Raw genomic sequence first — 18,850 nt, 5'->3', positions numbered from 1 at the left:
AGAAAGTTAACCAAGTTACCAGGAATGGACATAAGTGAATAGCCAATAAACAAATACAGAAACTTCGACCCTGAGCAGAGGAGCAGTATAAACCATGCCTGAACTTCTGATGAAAACTGAGATAATAAATGTCTGTGTTGCTGTTTTTATTATTATTATTATTATTATTATTATTATTATTAAGAAGGTTTTTGCCTTGAGTGCATGCCCTCACTGGAGAGAGAGAAAGAGAGACACACAATGAGAGGAAAAGTGAGAAAATCACCTGCTGGGGGGATGGCTGCTCCACAATCCCTTCTCCTTTCGCCTTACAGGATTTTGGGCACGTACTTACACACGCCCTGTGTGATTTTCAAGCCACTGGGTCTGGGACTTGAACTGAGGTTGACTGTGTGAGAGTACAGCAATGTAACTGCTACACTGTCTGCTGGCCCCAGATGTTAATTCTAAAAAAGTAAATCAGAGCAAGGAAATGTCAATTTTTTCATGACTGGCAAAAATTAACAAAATGGGTACTATCTGAAGTTAATGAGGTATAGGAAAACAGTACCTCCATTGTCAATAGAAATCAATACAATTTCTCTGGGGGGCACTTGACACTATCTGACAACATTTAAAATATATGATCCCTTAAATATGGCAGTTTTACTTCTGGGAATTAATCCTACAGAAATGTTCAGAGTATAAAAGAGTACATAGTAAAAATGAAAAGTCAGTCTCCCCACTACATATATCTGATCCCTAGTTCCCCCCGGCCCCAGCCATAATAGTATTAATATAGCACAAATTAGATATAAGTTTTGTAGTTTACTTTTTTTTTTTTTTTTATATGCATGCTTGCCCAAGAGAGCCAGAGTCAGTGAGAGAGAAGGTGAGAAATCATGCCTCTAGGAGGGGATAGCCACGCCACAATCTATTCTCTATTCTCTGGGATTTTGGGCAGGCATGCATATATGTCTGGTGTGATTTTCAAGTTGCCAGATCTGAGGCTGGAACCATCATGTAGGAGTCCAGAACCTTAACCATCACGCCACCTGCTGGCCCATCACCTGCTGGCCCCAGTTTATATATATTTTTTTAACTTGAAGTCTGTGTGCGTCTGCTTTATTGTTTTCTCATCTATTGCATTCCATCATGTGGATGAACCATAATTCATCTACTTTTTTTATAGAAAATTTCAAATATTTAAAAAAATAGTACAGTGTTGGGACCAGCAGATGGTGTAACAGTTACGTCACTGGACTCTCACATAGTCGACCGCAGTTCAAGGCCTGGACCTGGTGGCTTAAGACTCAACGATGTGTGCATATGCCCAAAATCCTGAGGAGACTGGAAGAGAAAGGATTGCAGCATGGCTATATCCCCAGAGGGATATTTCTTGCTTTGGGAGTCTCTGTTTATCTGGTGAACACATGCGCCCTATTGCATAAATCTCTCTTAAAAACAAAAAAATCCAGAAAAGTAACAACAAAAAAATAGAATAGTGTAACAAACTATACTATCATACATGTACCTATCACCTGGCTTCACCCATGATAGTTTATGGCTTGTTGCTTTCATCAGTGTGCATCTCTAATACGTACTCATATTCCAGAATCAAAGCTATGTACCCATGAAACCCTTAACTTCTCATTCCCCCTTCCCCTGGTATCCACCATGCCACTTAATTTATGCGTTTAATCTATGCGTTTAATTTCTTAGGTACCTCATGTAAACGGAATCAGACACAATACTCCTTTTTGTGTCTAGCTTATTTAATTTAGTTTATATATATATATTTTTTTTTTGAGAGTTTTTTTGTTATAGGGCGCGTGCGCTCGCCAGACAGACAGAGACAGAGAGACAGAAAGCGAGAAATCACCCCCAGGGGGGATGGCCACGTCGCAGTCCCTTCTCCTTCATTCTCCTCTCGGGATCTTGGGCACGCACACACACGCACCCAGCTTGAGTTTTAAGCCACCAGGTCCGGGACACGAATTGCGGTCAACTACATGGGAGTCCAGCGAAATAGCCATTATGCCAACTGCTGTTCCCTAATTTAGTTTATCTTCAGGGTTCATCTATGTTGTAGTATGTGCAAAATTTTATTCTTATTTAGTGAATGAATTTGTGTAAGTACCACCAAAATCAGGATATGGAACAACTCCATCACAAAAAATTACTTCTTGCTGCCCCTTTTTAGTACATTTTAGTAAATAGAAGATAAACAGTTAAATTCTCAGAGAAATGTAAAGAGAAAACAGGACATTTAAGAGGCACTTTTGTAGAGGGTGTGTAGTGGATTATAGTGTACTACCCAGGTCCGCCTTCTGTTATTGAGAGAGTTGCTTTACCCCAAATCCTATCTTCTTAGGATTGCCAGCATCTAATTAATTATTGTGAGGAATTATAAAGGCTCTGCCTCTTTGCTCCAACTTGATCAAGTTTGAAGAGCCTTCCTAGCTTGAAAGTTCCTTATATGGTTTTAGCAGAGGCTTTGTTAGAACTCTTACTTTTCTATCTGCTTTCCACAAGTGTTTTCCCAAGAGTACCCTCTACTTTAATTTTTTTTTTTCTTTTACTTTGCCAGATGGTGCATCTACTTACCAAAGACAGAGAGAGAAAGCACACCTCGTGGGGATGGTTACATCACAATTCCTTCTCAATTTCTTCCTCTGGGATTTTATTTATGTGCCTAGTATATTTTTCAAGTTGCTGGGTCTGAGACTCAAATCATGTAGTTGGCCATGTGAGATACAGAGGCCTTAGCCAACACAGTACCAACTGGCCCAATTAAGTATTGATCTCTGTCTTAGAATCTACTTCCCAGAGAATCTAATTTGTCATACATTTTTGTTACTTTGCAAAATCTGTGTATACTAAGAAAAAAAAAAAAGAATTACTTTTTATATGTCAGCCTTGAAATATTATCACTATATAGATAGTACAGTTTTCCCCAAGGAAACATTAAACAAACATGTCTTACGATTTTCTTACCGTTTTGATTCCAAAACAGATGTCTTCTAATAGAAAATAATAAGTGCAGGCTCACTACTAGCCCAGGGCTCACACAATGTGCACTGTGTTTGGTTTATCCAAAAAGAGGTTAATGTTAATCTGTGCTTTTCTCCTCTGTAATAGAACCGCAGAATAAGAGAACTCCAGACTTGCCTGAAGAAGAATATGTGAAAGAAGAGATCAAGGAGAATGAAGCAGCAGTCAGAAAGATGCTTGTGGAAGCCACCCGGGACTTTCAAGAAGTTGTGGTATGTTAACTACATTTACTCATTTTTCACTGTCTTCATTCTTTGAAACTCCTTATCCCACCTATCTTTTTCACCCACCTGAGGCCCAGGAAGATAAGAGAGAAGTTCAGGAGAAAAGAGGGACATATAAAGAAGGATTGGTCTGGGCTTTAGACATATTACCCTGAAGCTTCGTTTTACAAAGCTTTTAGTTTTTGGCAGGGCAACTTGAGGACGAGAAGGAGAAAAATCAGGCAGATTAGGGACACTTACGTTTAAATAGTTATAAAGCATCCCACTTTGAGTACTTTTATTTTGATAGAAGTTTTTTAAAGTTAGGGCTGTGGCTTTATGTTTTAAAAATATTTTTATTCTCAGGAATATAAATGTAATTTAATAACAGCATATAGTAATTTTTTATCAAGCAGGTTTAGCTTTTTGTGTGCTTGTATCTTTGGGGGAATGTTTTAAGCTCTTTTATATTTAGTCTAGCTGTTAATACTGTGTTGGAATTTCATCTTTAATAATAGTTATCAAGAAAGGTGGAAGCCATAAAATGATGATGAATCATTAAAAAAAAAAATCAAGGGGCTAGCAGGTGGCATAGTGGTCAAGTGTTCTCCCACATGACCGATTGCAGTTTGAGTCCCAGACCTGGCTGCTTGAAACTAAGCGTGTGTGTGTCTGTACCCAATATCCTAGGAAGAGAATGGAGGAGAAGAGATTGTGTGTGGTGTGGCCATCTCCCCTAGGGGGATGATTTCTCACTTTCCTTCTTACTGTCTCTGTCTCTCTCTGGTGAACACACATGCCCTATGGCAAAAACCGTAAAAGAAAAAGTTCAATTTTATATACTTATTTATTTGTATCTTCAAGAAAAAAGGATCTCGTGAATGAACTTTTCTTAAACTGTCCAGCATTCTCATCAGATATCAAATAAGACCTACATGGATCGCTTCTTATTTAATAAGGTACCTAAATGTAGGATATTAATGTACATAATATAGCTTGGAAGCCCTAATAAATTCATGTATCGATGGTTTTTGAGTGCTTTTAAAAAAAAAATTAGTTTTTTATTTAACTTTATTTATTTTACTCTGACCAGAGAGGAACAGAGAGAGAGAGAGAGAGAGAAAATGAGTAAGCAAGCCATGGGGTCCGGGACTTGAACCATGATTAGCCATGTGGGAGTCCAGTGCCCTTAACCATCATACCACCTGCTGGCCCCTTAATACTTCTATATATAGGCATTGGTATGTACTGAATATGCAGTAATGAGCAAAATAGGATTCCTACACTTATGTAACTCCATAAAGGCTTACAATCTGGGAGTGAGATCAAGTATTTAACAAAAATCTAATGAACACATGTACACATATGTATATATATAGACACACACACACATACTTTCCATGTCAGTATAGCTTCTAGTATTCTGTTACCATAGTCAATTGTATATACATGTCTACACATACTCCCCCTCTCTCCCACATAAACATACATATGTGTAAATACACACATCCAGCATGAATAAATATGAGATGATACATGGCAAAAGAGAGGAGCTGAAGAAAGTCCAATGCTTTTGAAATTCAAAGGACAAGAGGGTGGTAGCTGGGAAGGACCAGATATTGCAAGAGTTAAAGACGCTGTACTTAGGAACTGGTCTTACTCATCGTTCTCTAGGTGGAAGAGAGCCCTGATTTTGAAATACATATAACAATGTGTGATGATGATCCACCCACACCTGAAGAAGACTCAGAAACACAACCTGAGGAGGAGGAGGAAGAAGAAAAAATTTCTACACCAGAAGTGGGAGCTGCCATAAAGATCATCCGCCAGTTAATGGAGAAATTTAACTTGGATCTATCAACAGTTACACAGGCCTTCCTAAAAAATAGTGGTGAGCTGGAGGCTACTTCTTCCTTTTTAGAATCTGGTCAGAGAGCTGATGGATACCCCATTTGGTCTCGGCAAGATGATCTAGATTTGCAAAAAGATGATGAGGGTACCAGAGATGCATTGATCAAAAAATTTGGAGCTCAGAATGTAGCTCGGAGGATTGAATTTCGAAAGAAATAATTGCCAAGATAATGAAATGGGTGACAAAGCAGTTAAAAATTTCATGACCATTGAACTTCAGAGAGTCCTTGCATTGAACTATCACTTATCTTCTGACCAATACTGCTGTTGTTCCTAGATTTTGCAGACAAGCAGAGTTGTGTAGGAGGATAAACATTTTTTAAAAATGGATATATCTATAGCTGCCCCTGGCAAATATCAGTGTGTTTATGAAAAGAAAATCTAAACCAGAGAGCAGGTGGTCTACATAGTAGCCCGGAATAAACCTTTGCTGGGATAGAACCTCTGATGTGTTGGTAACAGGAGCTAGTGACGAAGGAGGAACATTAGAAGACATACGTCTTTTCAGGCAGCATGAATAAAGACCTTCCTGTACTTTATTTAGCAGAAGCTCCTCTGGATTATGGCAGATTTCAAGTCAAAAATCTAGAACTATGGGAAGATTTAATTACAAAGCCTTCAACATGGCCTGTCCCAAACTCTTGTATTCATAGTGAATTCTGATTTCCAGACTTCTTTGAAAATCCTTTAGTCCCTTTGTTAACTGAATATTTGGGGACCCTACTTTCTTGGCTTTTCTTTCATCCCTTCTCAGTCAAATCTCTAACATGTATTTCTTTGCTGTTCAGTTTTATTTAAAACAAACACAATACCCAAGTGTCTCAAGAACAGCTTTCATTAATAGTAATGTGTTTATTTATTGTGCATACGTATGTGCTAAGGATTGTGTTAGGGTTGATAATTAGTGGATTGATTCCACTTTGTCGTATTGTTTTCATTATTGAAAATAAACGTAACTTTGTATCTGAGTGTTGTCAGCAAGTATTTTCTTTGATTATGTATGCAAAATCATTTAGGTATCAAAACTAGAACTAACATTTGGCTATTGTTAGAACCAATGAAGTGGTTCCATTTTACAACTAACAGGCCTTTAGAACATTACTGTAATAGTTCTTCTGGATGGAGAAAAAAAAAAAGATCTGCATTATGAATGGTAAGTGGCAAAAAACAATTCTTTACTCAGTGAAATGAATGTAGGTGATAACCACTGCAGAAAAACTTTTATTTGGGCTTCCAACTAGCTTATCCCTGCAGTAATCTTGCTCTAGGATGAAATTTCCTTACTGTTCATTATCCTTTAAGTTGTACTGAGTTCTGAACCTGGCAGATTGAAAATTATGCCAGGTACATTTGTGTGCATGCTCAAAATCCCTAGAGGGGATTGGAGAAGAGATTTTGGTGTGGCTATCCCCCTGGGGGTGGGGGTGGGGTAGTTTTTCACTTTCCCTCTCTCTGGTGACTGCACATGCCCTGTGGCAAAAATCCCTCTCTCTGGTGACTGCACACGCCCTGTGGCAAAAATCTTAAAAAAAAAAAATAGTACTGATTCTGTATCAGAAGAAAGGCCTGGACAACGGTCATGAAATATCTTCTTTCTGCTGGTCTCAGTCTCTTGGAAGCTTTGTAGCATGTGAAAATCTTCCTATTCATCTCTGCAGATCAGGATGCAGAAAAGCTTCTACCTTTTACCGAATATCTGTGAATAGGAGTTGACCCAAAGACTTGAGATTTCTGCATATGTTGGTGTGGTTTTCCAAGTGGATAAGATGGCTCTCCAACTGACTGTGCCTGCTGCTGTCATCAGTCTGTCCCAGTGTGTCCTTTTGAGAGAATTCCATTCTGCAATCAGAGCCCTGCAGCCCTTGTCCCACCATTGCATGATGTAAGATATGTCAATCTGACCCAACTCCTGACACTTGTTCTTTGTGCTCATGATAAGGTTGAGAATGGCTCTCTAATTGTAGTATTCTGGTGTCAGTTTGTTCTTTGTGATTTTGGCAATTTTCTTGGTATTGGTACCAGAAAGGAGTCTGAGTATCTGAGAAGTCCTCTTCCAGAATTGGCAATATTGGCCAGTGATTCATTAGTGTCAGAGGGGCATCAGAGCTTTCTCCTTCCTGCACAGCTTCTGTGGGCTGCATGACCATGACACTTGGTTCTTGGCTTACTTAGACCCTGAAGGGATCACAAGGAACAAAGAACTCATGGGTTAGAAGAAGATCAGGTAGACATGTTTGGTTGCTGTTAAAAGAAATAGAGGAGGAAAAATGATGAGACCTATCTGGAAAAGTGGACAGGTTTATTCAGTGCTGCTGAACAGTCAGTTCTGGGCGTCCATTTGGGCCATATTCCAAGAAGATCAGAGGCTCCCTTCTGCTCTGCTCATGGTACAGAGATTTTTGATTCTGAGACCACAGCTAAGTGAAGAAAGGGGAGACATAGATAAAATAGGACATGTGTGATTCTATTAACTCCACTTCTCATACTCCGTAAAGCAAAGAGGCTATTAGCATAAGCCATATCACAGGATAATTTTTTAATTTTAATTTTTATTATTTATACATTCAATTGCTATACATCATTTACCAGCCCAGTTGAGAATGTTATACATCGTCGACAGATAATAAACCATATTTGTGTCCCACGAATGTCTTACCTCTATTCTTTCCCCAAATTTCCTTTCCTATGCTCTTCCCCTCCCACAGTCTCCTTCTACTTTGTCTCTAGTGTCCATAACAATTTTTAATGCTTTTATGTCCTCCAGTCTTTCCATCTCTACTATAGAGTGTGGATAGTTGGTATATGTTAAGTAGAGACATACAGTTTCTCTCTTCCATAGCCTGACTTGCTTCACTCAGCAACAAATCTTCCATATTTGTCCACTTTCTATTAAATTCCAAGGCCTTGAATAGTTGGTATATGTTAAGTAGAGACATACAGTTTCTCTCTTCCATAGCCTGACTTGCTTCACTCAGCAACAAATCTTCCATATTTGTCCACTTTCTATTAAATTCCAAGGCCTTGATTTTTATGGCTGAACAGTATTCCATGGAGCATATGTGCCATACTTTTTCAATCTTCATCTATTTGTGGACATTTAGATTGGTTCCATGTCTTAGCAATAATGCTGCAATAAATATAGTTGTGCAAACACTTTTCTGACTAAGCATTCTCCTGTCTTTTGGGTAGATACTAGGAGTGAAATTGCTGGATCATATGGTAATTCTGTCTGAAGGTCTTTGAGGAACCTCAATATTGTTCTCCACAGTGGCTGAACCAATTTACATTCCCACCTACAATATAGGAGTGTTCCCCTTTCACCACATCCCTTCCAGTACTTAATTATTATTATTATTTTTTAATCTTTGCCGTTCTGACTGGGGTTAGGTGGTATCTCATTGTGGTTTTGATCTGCATCTGTTTTATGATGAGGGATGTTGAACATTTTTTCATATGCTTTTTGGCTGTTTGTACGTCTTCCTTAGAGAGTTGTTCATTCAACTCATTTTCCCATCTTTTAATTGGGTTAATCATTTTCTTCTGGGTAAGCCACTAGAGTTCCCCGTGTATCCTGGTTATCAATCCCTTTTCTGAGGCACATTTAACAAAAATTCTCTCCCATTTTGAGGGTTGTCGATTCACACTAATTATGGTGTCCTTTGCTGTGAAGAAATTTGTTAATCTGATGTAATCCCACCTGTCTATTTTAGGGATTATTGCCTGTGGCTGTCTTAAGTCTTTGCCTACCCCAGTGTCTCCCAGAGTTTCCCCAGTGTTTTATAGTTTGCGGTCTTAGGTTTAGATCTTTGATTTGCTTTGAGTTGATTTTTAATAGTGGTGACAGATAGGGGTTCAGATTCATCTTTGTGCAGGTGGATATCCAGTTTTTCCAGCACCATTTGCTAAAGAAGTTTTCCTTTTCCCACTGGATTGACTGGTACCCTTTGTCAAAGATGAGTTGGCTGTATGTTTTGGGGTTTATTTCTGGGGTTTCTACACTGTTCCATTGGTTCTTATGTCTGTTTTTTTGTGCCAGTACCTTGCTGTTTTGATTATCACAGCTTTGTAGTATATTTTGGGGTCAGGAAGTGAGATGCCACCCCCTCCACTCTTCTTGTGCAGAATGACTTTGGCAATACAAGGTCTTTTATGATTCCAGACAAATTCCATGATTGTCTTTTCTAGATGTGTGAAGAATCTCTCTTGTAATTTTATAGGGATTGCATTAAATATGTAGATTAATTTGGGTAGGATTTCGATTTTGATTATATTCTGCCAATCCAGGAACATGGGGTGACTTTCCACTTTCTTATGTCCTTTTAAATTTGACCACACACACACACACACACACACACACACACACACACACACACACACAGAGCTAGCAAGCCACCAGGTCCAGGACTCGAACTGTGGTCAGCCATGTGGGAGTGTCCAGTGCCTTAACCACCACAACACCTGCTGGTCTCCAGGAAAATTTTATTTATGAAGGGGTCTTCCAAATGGTTGTGGAAGATCTGTATTTAAAATTTAAAAAACTATGTGGGGCTGACTCTTTGGTGGTTAAGAGAATTGGACCCCACATGGTCAACTATGGTTAAAAATCTTGACTCTGGCAGCTTGAAAAACACACTGGCAGATGTGTCTGCATGCCTAAAATTCTTTTTTTAAAAAAGAATTATTTTATTTAACTTTATTTATTTTAGTTTGACCAGAGAGAGAGAGAGAAAGTAAGAAAGCAAGCCCCCAGGTCTGGGACTTGAATTGCTATCAGGTATGTGGGAGTCCAGCACCCTTAACCACCATGCTATCTGCCAGCCTCACATGCCTAATATTCTAACTGGATGGAGAAATGGAGAAGATGTTGAAGGGGTTGTGTTGTGACCACACCCTATTGAGGGAGTGCTTTCTCCCTTTCTCTCTGCCTCTCTCTGGTGAATGTGCACTATCTCTGGAAGCATTAAAAATATAATAAAAAAATTTAAAGAAGTGCATGGATTTAAAAATGTTTTGTACCAAAATAAACTTATACTTGAATTCTATTTTTCCACAAATTTTTTGAAGTCCTTTTGTGTGTGTGTGTGTGTGTGTGTGTGTGTGTGTATGAAATTAATAACTCTGGTTCATTGATTACTATGTATGTAGATATATGTATGTACATGTATGCATATGCTTATGTGCATACATAAACATGCATAAATATTGGGTCATTGGAAAAGTCACGACACAGTTTTGCATAGGAAAACAGAAAAATACTCATGACTTTTTTGACAAACCAATATATTGAGGTCATAATACACTTAGCCATCAATATTGGACGCAATAAAACTGGCTGAAAAGGTATATGCTCTTGAATCCTCCCTGTAATTTCAACAGTGGATCAGCAAACAAGGTCTCTTGACCCAGGTTGACATTCATCTCTTTACTGATGTGTGTATAAGAATTTATAATTTGTACATGTGCATAAATACAGTAGAGGGTTCATATGTATTTTTGAGAATTTCTGTGCAATAAGCCTATGAATGTGCTTCCTTAGTGATTTAAAAACTATGTGGGGCTGGCTCTGTAGGCTAATGGTTAAGACATGTTCAACTGAAGTTAAAAACCTGGCACTTAAGATGTCCTAAAAGTCACTATGCTTATATCTTATGTAGAAAAAGGTACTCAGTGGAGTGATTTTGTCCCTCAATTGGAGGATATTTTACTATATCTGTAAATTTTTTTCTCATCCCAAATGGAGAAGGGGAGATTATCAGAGTACCTACTTGATAGAAGCCCAGGATGCTGAAAACTAGTCTTCCATGCACAGATCCTCCCAAGAAAGAATTATCTGTCCCTAAATAACACTGTGTAGGCTGTAGAAAACCTATCAGTGTCTTCACAATAGATATTAACTTTTACATTTTCTCCATTTTTACTCCTAGTGGTTCCATGTAGATCGATCACAATTCAGTTTGAAAATTCTTCCTTTGCAAGAATGCTACTTGCAGGGCTGGCTCTGTGGCTTAGTGGGTAAGCTGGATCACATATGGCTGACCCTATGGTGTGAATTCCAGACTCAGTGGGTTGAGAAGCATGCTGGGTATGTGTTGTGTGGGCCCAGAATCCTGAAGGGAGTGACAAATGGAAGAAGTGACTGGCATGACCATACCCCATGGGAGGGTGTTTTCTCTTCTCCCACCCATCTCTGTCTGTGTCAATCCAGAGTGCATGTGCCCTCTAGAAAAAAAGAAAAAAAAAAAACTTTTGCAATGCCAGTTGTTTACCACTCCATATATGTAATACTTCTGAGGACAATGTCACTTTAAGATAGGGCCTATTTGGTGTCACAGATGTAGAACTTACTCGAATTCTCGTTCTTGAATGTGTGTTTAGCTAGTTTTTTTTCTGGTAGTGACATCAGGGAATGGGTTCTTCTTAAAGGCTTAAGTCAGAATCCTCCTTTGAATTCTAGTGAGAGATGGCTGGTCTTGTTTGGCCTCTTTCAGTAAGTATTCTAAAGGAAAACACAGGAACAAAAGGGGACTTTTAGGCCAGTTTTAAAACTAGCCTTCACACAAACCTGTGAACATGATGCTGACCACATTTACTCTTGCTGAATCTTCCCAGAGGTGGGAGAAGTGGAGGCTACTGCATTGCAGGACCAAAAGTTTCAAAGCTTTGCTGGCTAAGAACCTGACTATCCCAGCCAGCTGTGGGAGAATATTTATATTTCAGATTCAGTGTCTTGCTGGCTAAGAACCTGTCCCAACCAGCTGAGAGAGAATATTTACATTTCAGATCCAAAGCCTTACTGGCTGAAAACCTGTATGTTCCAGGTAGCTGTGGGAAAATGTTTACATTTCAGAAACTGGGATGTACAGATGAAGCTATAACAGGCTACTAAGTCAAGTAATCTTTATGGAGAATTTGGGTACAACATGCAGTCACTTCTCATTAAGGACATCACTGAAGTACTGCATTTGGATGGTGAGTTTTTACCCTGAGTCCAAGGCTGAGGCTGATTGTTTCCCTGGGTTTGATCTTTTCCTAAAGAGTATCCAGACTCTAATTTGCTGCATTTTGATCTTTAAAATCAATTCTATTAAGTGGGAAAGTCATATAACTCAGTTTGTTAACCCAAATATCAATCCAGTTGAACAAAACTAATTTGACCATCTACCCACAAAATAATACCCACATGATAAAGGCAATGTATTATTCAGTAATGAAACTACTATTAGCATATAATTCAGACTGTACACGAATCTGCACTGAACACAAATGAGCATTTCTTTTGTGGTCATCCTCATGGCATCCAAAGTCATGGCGGAACCATAGTGACTCTGCCTTGGAGATAATCTGCCATCTTGACTGACCTGACCTTGTGCATCTAGTACCTAGTACCCTAGGGTTCTTGTCTGCACTCCCAAGGCTGGAACATAACCTCAGTTGTTATAGAAAATAGGCATATGTCCTCATCCAGGGAATGGTAAGTACTTGATCATCATTAAGATCTGGTATTGCCACACAAAACCGCTCTATACACTCAGATGCCTCTCTGCATATATTCCCCTTTAGAAAATTTTCTTGCACACAAACTGTAAAAATGTTTTGAGGGGAGGAGAGTAGGAAGATCTTCTCATCTTGTAGCCAAACAAGACCTTGCTTCTGCTTATAAGTTCCCTTGTTAAACTCTTAACCATGCCAATCCCAGTTCTAGACAAACGACTCTTAATATCCTGGGCATTGTGCTAAAAGGTTGTATCTCTTCTCTAAAATAACTAACCAAAGTATTGTCAGATGAGAAAAAAAATTTTTTTTGGAGATTTTTTTTTTTTTTTTTTTGCTATAGGGCGCCTGCACTTGCCAGAGAGACAGAAGGAGACAGACAGATAGAAAGTGAGAAATCATCCCCAGGGGGATAGCCATGCTGCAATCCTCCTCCATTCTCCTCTTGGGATCCTGGGCATACATGCACACACACCTGATGTGAGTTTAAGCCACCAGGTCTGGGACTTGAACTGCAGTCGACTACATGCGAGTCCAGTGACATCGCCATTATGCCAACTGCTGGTCCCCAGATGAGAAATCGTTTTTCTTTCTTTCTTTCTTTCTTTTTTAAGAGGTTTTTTGCTACAGACGCATGTGCTTGCCAGAAAGACAGAGACAGAGAGACAGAAAACAAGAAATCACCCCCCCCCCGGGGGGGGGGGGGGATGGCTACGCTGCAATCCCTTCTCCTCCATTCTCCTTTCAGGATCTTGAGCATGCACACACACGTGCCTGGAGTGAATTTAAGCCACTGGGTCCGGGACTCGAACCACGGTCAACTACATGGGAGTCCAGCAACATACTCATTACGCCAACTGCTAGTCCCCCAGATGAGAAATCTTAAGCACAGGTGCAAACTGGAAACAAGTGAATAGGTTAGTGAGCAATATTTAAGAGCCAGCCATAGCCTCCATTGTCCACTAGATTTGCCATTCTCACTGTCAGTTCAAAGGGTCCCAGCAGCTCCTTCAAAGCTAATCACTACACCTTCCCATAGGATATACCTCAGTTACTGTGCTCAAGTAGACTCTGTCCCACACCCAGTATAGCTACATGAAGATGTAAGTAAAAATTGTCTACATCCCCTCAGCCTGACACCTTGATAGCTAAAGACCTATTGAAGACTATGCATTTCATTTAATACAAAATTCAGAACTTACTCTTTTCCTCTAAATCATACTTTTTATATGATTTTTACTGTTTTTTTTTTTTTTTGAGAGGTTTTTGCTATAGGGCACATGCGCTTGCCAGACAGAGACAGAGAGATAGAAAGCGAGAAATCACCCCCCAGGATGGATGGCCACGCCGCAATCCCTTCTCTTCCATTCTCCTCTCGGGATCTTGGGCATGCACGCACACGCGCCTGGCGTGAGTTTAAGCCACCGGGTCTGGGACGCGAACTGTGGTCAACTACATGGGAGTCCAGTGACATAGCCATTACGCTAACTGCTGGTCCGCTTTTACTGGTTTAGATACTTTTACCTGATCATTTTTTTTTAAGTTTCTTTTTGAGAGCTGGAGAAATTTGACTTAGTTTCATTTTTATACCATTAATCCTCTTCAGAATAATTCAATATGGGATCTTCAAACATTACATGGAGGAATCCTACTTGAGACATTAATTTTTTAAAAAAGAAGAAAATAAATAGATTGAAAATTGGGAATTTATATACATTCTTATCACACAGTTCTCTCATAATTACATATTAATTTTTTTTTAATCCAAAATGTGTTTATTAGGATGGTTTCCCACTCATCTTGAGTTAGGATGCTTTTAGTGCTTCTTCCTCCTGAAGGAACATCCTTCTGTAAGCCTTGCTTTTCCTCCTGTAGGCTAGCAGAGGAAAGTGGAACAGACAACACACAGAACTACTGTTTGCATGGCTAAAGACTGTGGTGATTTTATAGCATCCTGGGCACTTCATGTCCATGAAGCAGGAATTTGGGCTCTGCACCAGGTGCTTCTTGTGTTTCCTCTTCTCTTTTGGACAGGGAATGAAGGAAGTCCTTTGTGAGAGGCATGTTCTCGTGGGGAGGTCGTGACCGCCAGTAAGGCACATATTAATCATTTTTCTGCAGCATATATTTCATACTTGTATGTGCCACATTGTCCCAGCCCACTGGACAGTTGAACAGTTTCCTGGGGGAGTGAGAGAAGGGACAAACACACACAGTGTAGACAAAACAAGGTGCTGATCAAGTTTCGTTTATTAAGGAAGAATTACGAGCTTATATACAGGGTGGTGGGCACCAATTGGTTGCCCAAAATGCAAATGAGATAGAACAGTATGAGCCAATCATTGATGTGGGTGGATCTCTCCCGTTGCCTAGAAACCCAACCACCCCGGGGAGAACGATTGGTCACATGATTTCTGAGAACCGGTTTGCTCAATGAGGAAGTGAAACCTAACGGTTGCTAAGATGGTGGACAGCTCTCAAGATGGCTTCCATATGCAATGCCCTCCACATATCCCCCTTTTTAATTTTTTCCAAGAGGAGGACAGCCTGGGAGAATCATGCCTGTCTTATGTTGGAGTCATTTTCAGAGCTACGTCCATCCTTACCTGTCATTGGAGAACTTCATTGGGATGATGGGTTTCCTGTCTTAGGTGGGAAGACTGTACAGCTGTTATAGGCTCAGACTCTCTTACCCGCCTTTGGCTAACTGATTCAGTGCCTTAGGCAGGAGCAATGTCTAGGCTTCATGATATTCCATCTCCAGGTTGTGTTAGTGGACTTGGAGAGGCTGCATTTCTATGGAGTCATCAATTTGGCATTTAAGGAAAGCCATGAGCTTATTAAAGAGAACAGGCCCCAAAGAGCAAACAATCAGTACATCCAGAATCGGACCAAGTATGGGGAGAAAAAAGAGGAGGAGTCCATTTCATGCAGTAAAGAAGGGGTTATCGGTGAGTTGTTTCTTTCGTTCAAGAAGATTTTCTTGTAGTTGGTTGAACTTGTCACGAATGATGCCACACTTGTTGGCATAAAAGCAGCAGCGTTCTTGCAAAGCAAGACAAAGACCCCCCCCCACCCCGTTCTGCCAGGAGGAGGTCTAATCCACGCCTATTTCGGAGTACTACCTCTGCAAGGGAATCCAATTGGTCCTGAATAAATGTAACTGTGGAAGCCAACTCTCGGACATCAGCGATAAGGCCCTCAGTAATTTCTTTAAGGTATAGAGAGTATCCTAATCCAGTGGAGCTGGCAGCTATAGCTGCAGTGATGCCCAAGGTGGCAAGAGTAGGGAGGAACTGAATAGCATGTTTGGATCTACCGGGAATGTGGTCAAAAGTAGGGATGGGGACTGGTTCATCCCCTTTGGCATTTATTGCACAATTCAAGAGGTTGATTTTGTTTCTGACCACCAATATTTTTTGTCCTGCAATTTTTTGCCACATGTCTGGGCCGACCACAATTGAAGGAATTGCCTCTATTGTTACGGTTAAGAAATTGGCGGACAGTATACCCTTGAAGGGCAGTGGCCATAGCAAATCCCTGTTGGTATGCCGATCCAATATCAGAACATAGGCAAATATATCCTGATAAATCTGTCTTTTTTCTATATGGTCTGATTGTGACTATGCATTTCATTTAATACAAAATTCAGAACTTACTCTTTTCCTCTAAATCATACTTTTTATATGATTTTTACTGTTTTTTTTTTTTTTTGAGAGGTTTTTGCTATAGGGCACATGCGCTTGCCAGACAGAGACAGAGAGATAGAAAGCGAGAAATCACCCCCCAGGATGGATGGCCACGCCGCAATCCCTTCTCTTCCATTCTCCTCTCGGGATCTTGGGCATGCACGCACACGCGCCTGGCGTGAGTTTAAGCCACCGGGTCTGGGACGCGAACTGTGGTCAACTACATGGGAGTCCAGTGACATAGCCATTACGCTAACTGCTGGTCCGCTTTTACTGGTTTAGATACTTTTACCTGATCATTTTTTTTTAAGTTTCTTTTTGAGAGCTGGAGAAATTTGACTTAGTTTCATTTTTATACCATTAATCCTCTTCAGAATAATTCAATATGGGATCTTCAAACATTACATGGAGGAATCCTACTTGAGACATTAATTTTTTAAAAAAGAAGAAAATAAATAGATTGAAAATTGGGAATTTATATACATTCTTATCACACAGTTCTCTCATAATTACATATTAATTTTTTTTTAATCCAAAATGTGTTTATTAGGATGGTTTCCCACTCATCTTGAGTTAGGATGCTTTTAGTGCTTCTTCCTCCTGAAGGAACATCCTTCTGTAAGCCTTGCTTTTCCTCCTGTAGGCTAGCAGAGGAAAGTGGAACAGACAACACACAGAACTACTGTTTGCATGGCTAAAGACTGTGGTGATTTTATAGCATCCTGGGCACTTCATGTCCATGAAGCAGGAATTTGGGCTCTGCACCAGGTGCTTCTTGTGTTTCCTCTTCTCTTTTGGACAGGGAATGAAGGAAGTCCTTTGTGAGAGGCATGTTCTCGTGGGGAGGTCGTGACCGCCAGTAAGGCACATATTAATCATTTTTCTGCAGCATATATTTCATACTTGTATGTGCCACATTGTCCCAGCCCACTGGACAGTTGAACAGTTTCCTGGGGGAGTGAGAGAAGGGACAAACACACACAGTGTAGACAAAACAAGGTGCTGATCAAGTTTCGTTTATTAAGGAAGAATTACGAGCTTATATACAGGGTGGTGGGCACCAATTGGTTGCCCAAAATGCAAATGAGATAGAACAGTATGAGCCAATCATTGATGTGGGTGGATCTCTCCCGTTGCCTAGAAACCCAACCACCCCGGGGAGAACGATTGGTCACATGATTTCTGAGAACCGGTTTGCTCAATGAGGAAGTGAAACCTAACGGTTTCTAAGATGGTGGACAGCTCTCAAGATGGCTTCCATATGCAATGCCCTCCACATATCCCCCTTTTTAATTTTTTCCAAGAGGAGGACAGCCTGGGAGAATCATGCCTGTCTTATGTTGGAGTCATTTTCAGAGCTACGTCCATCCTTACCTGTCATTGGAGAACTTCATTGGGATGATGGGTTTCCTGTCTTAGGTGGGAAGACTGTACAGCTGTTATAGGCTCAGACTCTCTTACCCGCCTTTGGCTAACTGATTCAGTGCCTTAGGCAGGAGCAATGTCTAGGCTTCATGATATTCCATCTCCAGGTTGTGTTAGTGGACTTGGAGAGGCTGCATTTCTATGGAGTCATCAATTTGGCATTTAAGGAAAGCCATGAGCTTATTAAAGAGAACAGGCCCCAAAGAGCAAACAATCAGTACATCCAGAATCGGACCAAGTATGGGGAGAAAAAAGAGGAGGAGTCCATTTCATGCAGTAAAGAAGGGGTTATCGGTGAGTTGTTTCTTTCGTTCAAGAAGATTTTCTTGTAGTTGGTTGAACTTGTCACGAATGATGCCACACTTGTTGGCATAAAAGCAGCAGCGTTCTTGCAAAGCAAGACAAAGACCCCCCCCCACCCCGTTCTGCCAAGAGGAGGTCTAATCCACGCCTATTTCGGAGTACTACCTCTGCAAGGGAATCCAATTGGTCCTGAATAAATGTAACTGTGGAAGCCAACTCTCGGACATCAGCGATAAGGCCCTCAGTAATTTCTTTAAGGTATAGAGAGTATCCTAATCCAGTGGAGCTGGCAGCTATAGCTGCAGTGATGCCCAAGGTGGCAAGAGTAGGGAGGAACTGAATAGCATGTTTGGATCTACCGGGAATGTGGTCAAAAGTAGGGATGGGGACTAGTTCATCCCCTTTGGCATTTATTGCACAATTCAAGAGGTTGATTTTGTTTCTGACCACCAATATTTTTTGTCCTGCAATTTTTTGCCACATGTCTGGGCCGACCACAATTGAAGGAATTGCCTCTATTGTTACGGTTAAGAAATTGGCGGACAGTATACCCTTGAAGGGCAGTGGCCATAGCAAATCCCTGTTGGTATGCCGATCCAATATCAGAACATAGGCAAATATATCCTGATAAATCTGTCTTTTTTCTATATGGTCTGATTGTTGCTTGACAGGCAGCATTAGCATTTTTGTATGCCAATTGTTTAACAAAATCGGTGCCTGCATCAGCACTGCCAAATATTCTCCCTGCTGCAGTAATTAACCAATGAACAAACTCAGAAAAAGGTTCGTCAGGCC

General features: G+C 40.3%; 2 protein-coding genes and 1 long non-coding RNA gene across 3 annotated transcripts in view; 1 reads left to right on the top strand and 2 right to left on the bottom strand.

Annotated features, from left to right (window-relative positions):
• The window catches only part of TERF2IP (TERF2 interacting protein), an 8,321-nt gene extending 2,206 nt beyond the window's left edge, over nucleotides 1-6,115 (top strand). The window contains exons 2-3 of the mRNA XM_006152617.3: nucleotides 3,121-3,245; nucleotides 4,911-6,115. Of these exons, the coding sequence (XP_006152679.1) occupies nucleotides 3,121-3,245; nucleotides 4,911-5,306 (521 nt within the window). The 3' untranslated portion in view covers nucleotides 5,307-6,115. The remainder of the gene's footprint in view (nucleotides 1-3,120; nucleotides 3,246-4,910) is intronic.
• Nucleotides 6,116-6,653: 538 nt separating this feature from the next.
• Nucleotides 6,654-7,447, bottom strand: DUXB (double homeobox B; the record flags this gene model as incomplete). The annotated part of the gene is given in 2 exon segments (XM_027773451.1): nucleotides 6,654-7,057; nucleotides 7,059-7,447. Coding segments are annotated over 2 exon segments (621 nt in total), but the record flags the coding sequence as incomplete, so codon positions are not given.
• A 9,410-nt stretch (nucleotides 7,448-16,857) lies between these two features.
• The window catches only part of LOC114008557 (uncharacterized), a 4,314-nt gene continuing 2,321 nt past the window's right edge, over nucleotides 16,858-18,850 (bottom strand). The window contains exon 2 of the long non-coding RNA XR_003550077.1: nucleotides 16,858-17,277. This is a non-coding gene — a long non-coding RNA (uncharacterized LOC114008557). The remainder of the gene's footprint in view (nucleotides 17,278-18,850) is intronic.

The sequence above is a fragment of the Tupaia chinensis genome, unplaced genomic scaffold, assembly GCF_000334495.1.
Source record: "Tupaia chinensis unplaced genomic scaffold, TupChi_1.0 Scaffold000355_1, whole genome shotgun sequence".
In the NCBI taxonomy this organism is placed as follows: domain Eukaryota; kingdom Metazoa; phylum Chordata; class Mammalia; order Scandentia; family Tupaiidae; genus Tupaia; species Tupaia belangeri.
The sequence above is the reverse complement of the archived record's forward strand: the minus strand, read 5'-3'. Positions and strand labels throughout refer to the sequence as shown.